Source organism: Gobio gobio (genome assembly GCF_949357685.1).
Source record: "Gobio gobio genome assembly, chromosome: 24".
In the NCBI taxonomy this organism is placed as follows: Eukaryota; Metazoa; Chordata; class Actinopteri; order Cypriniformes; family Gobionidae; genus Gobio; species Gobio gobio.
In genome coordinates, this window is record NC_137120.1 from 26,119,609 (window position 1) to 26,128,981 (window position 9,373).

The window sequence follows — 9,373 nt, forward strand, 5'->3', positions numbered from 1 at the left end:
TTCAAATCTAAACTTGACCATGTTTGCAATAGGAAAAAATATATAACTGTTTTAATACAATCTTAGTCATACTTTATAATAGCATATACGGTTTTAGCATCTTGTACAAAATATCACGAATTTTCACGAGAGTGTGTTGGCTTTATGTGTCAAATTTGCTGATGCTACTGCAGTTATCTGGCAATTTACTGTCATGTTTAACTTAATAAAGTAATGATCGTGGTGGGGTGTGTGTGGGGGGGGCGGGGCGGTGTACATTGTGGTCAGAGCAAACTTGACTTACTTCCTCTGCTGTCTGGTTCAGAGCTGCAGTAGATTTCATCATAAATGTCTGGCGGGAACCATATTTCATTAGATTCAATGGTCTTATTCCACCAGTAACATGAAAATCCTTCAGCTTCAGCTCTGTGAGTTTATAACAAGATATTAACATATTTGTGCGCGTTAATACATAAATTGTTTCTTGTTAGAGGTTTTATAGTGGTTTTAAGCAACTAATTAAAAATGTATTGTGATGCATGATATATTTTTTTTATCTCATAGATGTCTTGATCTGTTGTCGAGCTGCAGTGTCAGATCAACTAACTGATCTGGGATCAAATGTGACCATAAACTGTGATCTTGATGAAAATGAGGTTTATTGGATTTTACTGAAAACACCAGATCCTCCAACAGTGATTCTACGGTCAACCTCAACTCCAAAAGCACCTTTTTACTTAAATAATGCATTCAGAAAGAAATATTCCCTGCAGTTTAAACATCATCTGGTTATAAATAATGTGACTGCTGATGAATTAGGATTTTATTACTGTATGAACACAGATTCACCTCCAAAACTCGGCAACAGCACCAGACTGCACTTCACCGGTGAGGTCATTTGCTAATCCTTATTGAAAATCACTACGAATATTTTCTATTATTTATTTATACATTTGTGATTTTCTACTTCAGTACTTATGTATTTTTGGAGCACCTATAGCAAAACATAACAACACTCAGTGGTAGCTCCAAAAAAAGTTAAATATGTTATAGATACGTATTTACCTCTAAATACTAAAAAGATTTAGTCTCCAGACTAAAAGAAGTTGTAACTATATCAGATTATGAACATTTTCTTTACAGAACCAACTCAACTATCTGAGTGTCACAATCATACAGTGGTGGAGTTTCCTGATAAGCATCAGACACAATGGCAGATTATTATAATATCTGGTCTGATTAATGGGCTTCTGGTCATTGTGGTGATTGGTGAGTTATCAATATGATGCTCTTCTCTATTTTGCAGTTTATGTTAATAGTGTAAGTTCTTTACTTAAGCTTTTGACTTTTTTTTTTTTTTTTTTTTTTGGTATTTTAATTAACTTTATATAAATGCTTTAATATTGAATCTGAATTCATTGTTCCATTTTTAGGACTTGTAAAGGTTTTTGTCATTGGAAAGAGAAGGTCTACAGAACAATCACAACTCAACACTGATCTACAGCAGACGCAAGTGATAGAAGAGCATCAGGACCAATTGCAGGTAATTGATAATAATAGGATTCCTGCAGACCTTTTACTCCAACAGAATCCTATCCAACCCTTTGATCAATGCACAGCTACAGTTTTTATTGTTTTCTTCATTGCTCTTTCAGTATGCTGAGGTGGATTTTTCCAAGCTGCGTAGAAACTTTCGGTCCAGTCAAGTCAACAGCACCTATGCTGCACTAAAGCCGGCGAAATCATGAACATATGAGTATGATGGACTACTTATTTTGTTCACTGTTTCTTGAACCTCTAACCACAAACTGTGTGTCAGCTCTCATGATATATTTAACTCACATTAACCACCATCACATTCTTTAGTTCAGGGGTTTTGAAATGCAAAGCGTGCTGGGGATTCGCAGGAAAGTTTAGAGAGAAAAAAGATTTTTTTTTTTTTTTTTAATAAAATAATAAGTTCAAATGTACTAAATTTAATGTGCTTTAATTTATCACTGCATCAATTATTTAGTATGAAACAGCATCAGTTAAATTACCAAATGTTTAACTGCTGGGTTTTTTAAAGTGCTTTATCTGTTGAGAGAAAAAAACATGCTGGCAAATGAATAGTATACATATTGTCTCTAAGGAAAAACATTGACCTTGTATTTTAAATGTACTTCATTATTTTAAACTGATACAAAAAAAAGAAAAGGCTATGACTATAATGACTTTAATATATTCAATTTTTAAATGTCATTAAATTCACAGTTAGGTGTACAATTGTTTTGAATATCTAAATATTTATGACAGTATTTAAATGTGAAAATTTTCTCTGACTTTTATGAATATATCCTTATACTGAGAACACAATTCAGTTAAAACTGGCCTTCTTATAAAGTTGCTTCTTTATATTAAATAAATAAACATACATTTCTAAGTATAAGCATTTGTGCATGTTTTTGTATGTCCGACATCTATGAAAAATCTGCCATACTGAAAGTTATTTAGCCGGGTATTGCTAGCCGTCTCTCTGGTAATGATATTATAATTCCTTAAAAAAACAGCATTTTATTAATAATTAGTCAATAAAACTTTAACATGACATTAAATAATGTCATTATTGATGAATTAGGATGTTATGATCTTATGAACACAGACACAACATAAGCATCATTGTCAGATTCATAATTAAAGGAATAATAAATAGACTAAAATCAAAGAAAAGATAAAAGCAAAGTCGAAAGTTCTTTGGAAATGGCTTTGCATGAGTCACACCTCAAATTTGGATCTTCGATTTTAGTGTTATTGATGCATATTAGATATATTTGTTATATGTATATGTGCATGCACATTGCAATTTGCCATTTTGTTAGTGCTAAACCAAAACCAGAAACATGTTCCACTGGCCACAACCAATGAAAAACAGGGTCTCTTACCTTTGTCTATAGTGGGGGTTTAACCTTCAACCGAGTGCAGTGTTTTTCCAATACCTTTATACATTAATGTATCTCAGTTCTCACAGTTGTCTTAACCTCAAATGGAAACTGTCTGATCTGTTTGTTTACTAGATCTACACAGTAAACATTGATTTACCTCTAGTTTCACAGACAAGGCACAAGTCTAGTCTTAGACTAAAATGCATGTTTGAGCTGTTTTAACTGAAAGCAGTTTGCACTGGCATATATCTTAAATAATGTTTAGCAACTTAAATGTCCGAATTGAACTAAAGCCTAATCCTGGCTTAATCTAAGACCGGTCTGTTAAACCAGGCCTTAGTGCTTACCAAGTCTGTTAACGGGATAGTTCACCCAAAAATGAAAATTATACTTCACTCACCCTCAAGCCACCCTATGTGTATATGACATTCTTCTTTCAGACGAATACAATTGGAGTTATATAAAAAAATGTCCATGGCTAATCCAACGGCGCCCCAAAATTTGAAGCCCAAAAACGTGCATTCATCCATTATAAAAGTAATCCACACGGCTCCGGGGGTTAATAAAGGCCTTCTGAAGCAAACCAACAGGTTTGTGTAAGAAAAATATCCATATTTAACTTTCTAAAGTAAAATATCTAGCTTCCACCAGACCGCCTTCAGAATTCAATTTACAAAGAAAGTGTAGTGCCTCTCGCAGTTCAAACCGCTTACGCTACATGCGACATCATCGTTGCGCCAGTTATGATTTTTTCATAAGTTGAATATGGAAGGCAGTCTGGCGGAAGCTAGATAATTATTTTTAAAAAATCATTTTTGGGTGAACTATCCCTTTAAATGCATGAATAATTCACCAATCATTATTACATATTTAGGTCTTTCGCGACTCAGGTCTATATCTAACACAGATGGATCTCTACTTGCCGCAATTATATAAAACTCTCCTGATATTAGAGTAACAAAAACAGAAGAATAAAATAAAGCATATGTTGTTACCTTTTGGAGCTTGTAAGGGTTCAGTTTGAGCAGATGTTTTAAACCATCATCACTGTCCTCGTCAGAGCTCATTTCCTGGTACATTCAGCATCTGGCTCATATTCACCATCTCACACATATTCTCAAAACTATCATTTTCAACTTCTTCAAAATCAATATTTTGATTGTTGACAGACCAGATCCAACATCAAGTTACAGTGACACTAGTATTTGATTGTGTTCAGCTCAGTAAATCACTGAGCCATTTCAAGTTTTGCTGATGATTCTTCTGCCTGCAGTAACTATGAGTGAATTTTTTAATTAATGTTGTGCACAAAAAAATATACATACACTGTTACACACCTCGGGTCGTTCGCGACCTTATACATTTTTTTTACAAAAAAATGAATTGGAAAACATTTTTTTTTCTTGTTTATAATGAATTGATTGAGGAAAACTAAGAAGGTTGAAGTCTAACTTCAAAAAAATGCAGGATAGCGAGTGGCGTCCCGGATCACTAAAGACATGAGGTATGCATTTAAGGGTTAACACACTATTGAGACAGTATGCTTTATTTGTATTCATCAAGCCATCTTGGGTATTCATAATGATAATAAATCAATTATAAAATAATATCATTTCTGCCTCATTCCATGATGAGAAGCCTCATTAGTTCACAGAAGGAAGTTATTTCAAACATATTGCCATTAAGTGTGATTGTGCCTTTTGAATGCAATCGTGTGATTCTTCAAAAAATATATATATAGATCTAGCGGTATATCGTTATTGTGAATTTGTCTGGCCATGATAATAACCCACCTTTTGTTTATTCCTCTTTTGCATCTTGTCTTAAAGGTTGGGTAGGCAATTTTTTTTTTTCATAAACACTTTTTGTTATTTTGGTTGAAACTCTCTTCACATCCTGTTAGCAATCGAAGTGGTCTAAATAGTACTAGAAAAATGTACATATATCGTCTGTGGAAGTCTCAGGACAAGGGCAGTCCAAATGCAATGATACGACATCCTACCTGCCTGTCAACATATGCATTTCCATACCTCATACTGTCAGCATGTTCCATAAGGCTACACTCTAAAAAAAAAAGGTTCTATATGGCACCAAAAATGGTTCTTGGCTCGGAATCATAAGGGAAACTTTTTTAGTGCTATATAGAACCAATTTTGGTGCTTCAGTGGTTCTTCAGCGGTTCTTCAGAGGTGCTATATAGCACCTTAGCACCTTTTTTTTTTTTAGAGTGTATGCAGAGTTGTACAGACAGTCACCGAGCACCAAAAACAAACAGCAGTCGCCTTTTACAGTTCCTCCTGAACCGAAACAACAAATTCATGCTACGTTCACACCATGTCCTAACAGTAATTCCGATATAGAATAGAATAGAATAGAATAGAATAGAATAGAATAGAATAGAATAGAATAGAATAGAATAGAATAGAATAGAATAGAAAAACTTTATTAATCCCCAAAGGGAAATTGCGCTGTTGCAGCAGCAAAATTGACACAAAATACAGACCAGACATATTACACAAACGGACATATAATGTAATATAATGTAATATGCAAATTTTCTTTAAAATTTTAATTAAAAGATTCAAAATAAGATAATATAAATAAATACAACAGTGTGCAAGGATGTTCAGAATGAATGCATATGGCATCCCGTGATGTTCTAGCCGGAACAGTTCGGAACAGAACTCAGACTCGGATTTATGCGTATCTATGTCAACACTATCAACGCCGAAATGAATCTGCAGCAGTCAAGTAAAAGCTCTGTAAGTTGTGTACGTTTTGAGACAATAAGATAATTTAACGGTGTCTCTCGTGGCGCTTTGCTGAATCTGCTCTGGCTGTGTGCGACCTGCAAGTTCATGTGTTTTGGAGGTGTGGCTTTGGAGATGCTCTGAAGAAAGGGTGGGATCTAATGCTTTCAAAGCTAGCTTGCAATTGCTAGCCGCTCCGAAATTGCCTACCCTACCTTTAACATCTTATGTTCATGTTGAGTGAAAAAAAAAAAAAAACACCCCGAGTGCTGGTTCACTTTACAATGTGAGTTTATTCAAGTACAAGTCAAATGGCATTTAGCAACATTTAATGTCATAAGTGTTTCTTTGAAGATCCTTCTCATCATGTTATTAGCTGTAGAAGAGAGAAGCTACACAGTCTGATGAGACTTCTCAATTAAGGTGAGGAACCATACGAAAGATTATTTTTTGAAGTTGCTGTTTTCATATTGAGCTCCTTTGCGTGCTGCTGTAAAAGCATCTGTGATGTTAGTTTGTTTAGGCCTACCAGTAAATCTTCTTCTAGCTTGGAAAGTTAATAGTGCGTTTGTTAGACTCTCAGTGGTTTGATATCACATGAAACGTTAAATAAAAATACATTTATTAAGACATATAATCAAAAGAAAGCCCACTTATGACTGAACCAATGAAATCTTTTCAAATATGCTGTGAGGAACTGTACGTTCATTCTGTAACCCAGATTTATTTCCTCTTAGCAGTTACCCAGCAAACATCTCTTTCTGACTGGAAACACCACAGAGCTGTAAACGACACCTTAACCACACAGAGAACGAGCTGAATTCACACTCACACAGCATTTTGATTTATTTATTCTTTTATTGTATTAGATGAAGTTAAAATAGATGTTAAAATAAAATTAGAAGTAGAACAACTTTGAGAAGTAGAAGAACAACTAAGCTACTCCTTTTCATTACACAGATCATAGTACGGTGAACATTTAAGGACATCCTCAGACCTCAGTCATATGACAAAAAGGCATCATGCCTCAGACTAAAAGGCTTCAGTCCAGGGCCGGCCCAAGCACTTATGGGGCCCTAAGCAGAATTTTATTTGGGGGCCCCTCGGCGCCACTAATACAATTGACTATTGTCAATTCTTGATCATTCACACATCAATGTTAGTAGTTGTAGCTGTGTTGCTTACATCATGTCTGCCTGTCATGTGTTTACTAGGGCTGTCAAAAGATTAATCACGATTAATCGCATACAAAATAAAAGTTTGTGTTTACATAATATATGTGTGTGTACTCTGTTAATTATTATTTATATATAACTACACACACACGCATGTATGTATTTAAGAAAAAAATATTTTTATATATAAAACATTCATATTTATATATATTATAGATTATATAAATGTATATACAGTATATACATGCAAATATTTCTTAAATATATACATGAATGTGTGTGTATTTATATATAAATAATAATTAACAGAGTACACACACATATATTATGTAAACACAAACTTTTATTTTGGATGCGATTAATCGCGATTAATCTTTTGACAGCCCTAGTTTTTACCCTTATATGGTTTTTAATTGTGACAGTAGCAAACCTACAAGAGTGGTCAGATGTTAATATTCAAAGCCTTATTGTACTACAGTTTAGGGCTGGGCGATATATCGCATGACATTGTTAGACGCATCTTGTCAGTAAAGCCGGTTCCTTGATTAGTAGTAAATCGCCATCACCTGCTTTCAGATAGAGCGGCATTTACTACACAGAGCCGTAGTTCACTGACAAGTTGAGCCTTATCGCATGAATTATCGCAGGCGATACGTCCGTGATAATTAATGCGATATGGCTCAGCTTGTCAGTGAACTACGGCTCTGTGTAGTAAATGCCACTCTATCTGAAAGCAGGTGATGGCGATTCACTACTAATCAAGGAACCGGCTTTACTGACAAGATGCGCCTAACAATGTCATGCGATATAAATTCATAAAATGAAAATTACATGAAGAGACAAACTTATACATATGGGGAGCAATCTTGATCTGCGGTTTGCCACATTTTATAAATAAAATTGCGTCAATGAGAAAATGAATGTTAACTGACTACAAAGCACTGCAGCACCAAAGGGTAAGTAGTGTTCAATTCACTTGAATTTATGTCTATTGATACACCGTTTACTATTTGATGAAATTATCATAGGTAATGAAGCCCAAGTGCCACCTACAGGCCTGCCTATTATGTGAAGTGTATGCTGGCGAAATGGTGATGTTTAAAGACTTAATTACCATTTTTGATAATTGGTAATGCAGTATTATGAAATAAGTCTGGTCCGAAACTTGGTGACATTATTGGTACTTGGTATATGAACACCCAAAAAAATCGGGGACATGATTTGAAAAGTTTAAGTGGTCGTTAAAACAAGTTTAAGTGGTCGTTTGACACTCAGGACCTTCGGGTCAAAAATGACCCCCATAGGAAATGAAAATGGGCAAAAATATGAGAATACAAAGTTTTTTGTGCATACAATTTACAAATCAGCCAGGATTAAGAAAAAAAAGGACTCAACAGTGAAGGGGTGAATCTCTAAAACATCAAGAGTGCAACAGACAAAAAAACTCACACACACACACACACTAAAACACAATTAGCTTTTGGAATGGCACGCGTTCATTTGTATGTGCGTGTGTTTTTGTGTGTAGACTTTTCAAATCCTTTCCCCAATTTTTTGGGGTGTTCATAGTTCAAGTATAAAGTCACCGGAACCATTCCGATGAGGCTACGATTTTTTTATTTTTTTTAATAAAACGCAAGATCCACTATAGTGATAAAAATGTGCTATTGCATGGTAAAAATGCTCAATGTGTCCACTGGATGGCACCGATATCATTAAAGGGGTGGTAAAACACATTCTTTTGAAGGCTTGATTGTGTTTGTGGGGAGCACTGTAACGTGTTCATGCTTCGTTTAAAAAAAAAATTGCATTATTTTTCATATATTTGACCTTTATTCTACACTGCTCTGTCCCTCCTTGTAAAACGGTCTGATGCTTTCCGGGTTCTATGAAGCCAGTCCCTCAAAAATACGCAGTGATGCGATCCAACAGGTCCCAGACGTGCTCAATGGGATTGAGATCCGGGCTCTTCGCTGGCCATGGTAGAACACTGACATTGCTTTCATGCAGAAACTATATATATATATATATATATATATATATATATATATATATATATATATATATATATACTGTATATATATATATATATATATATATATATATATATATATATATATATATATATATATATATATATATATATATATGTATACATTTTTTATTATATTCAATGGGAAAAAATTGGTCATAATTAATGCATAAATATTAATTATAAATCATAAAATTATCTCAAAACACCAAAAAAGAAAAGAAAAAATATTATTGAACAAAAATATATTTAATTGATATTACTCAAATCTTTTTTATCTTAATCCCACCCTCCGGGTCATTTTTGACCCGAAGGTCCTGAGTGTGACCCATAAATGAAGTACCCCAGAGGGTTAAATCATTTCTTTAGTATTATTTTAAAAGCACACTCTATACTTGGAAACACATGTAATTTAATCTGTCCTTGGCATGAGGTCACAATGTAAAACTGCCAAAACTGTTGCAACAAAAATGCAACAAATAAAAAAATACAGTTACATTAAAAGGCAGAAATCTT

General features: G+C 34.2%; 1 protein-coding gene across 1 annotated transcript; it reads left to right on the plus strand.

The window, feature by feature from the left end:
- Nucleotides 1–308: 308 nt before the first annotated feature.
- On the plus strand, nucleotides 309–2,405 carry LOC307120467 (uncharacterized protein). The gene is made up of 5 exons (XM_079807503.1): nucleotides 309–407; nucleotides 544–867; nucleotides 1,123–1,248; nucleotides 1,413–1,522; nucleotides 1,635–2,405. The coding sequence occupies exons 1-5, from the start codon at nucleotides 383–385 to the stop codon at nucleotides 1,725–1,727; spliced, it is 678 nt and encodes a 225-aa protein (XP_079663629.1). The 5' UTR covers nucleotides 309–382; the 3' UTR covers nucleotides 1,728–2,405.
- The last annotated feature ends 6,968 nt before the right edge of the window (nucleotides 2,406–9,373 follow it).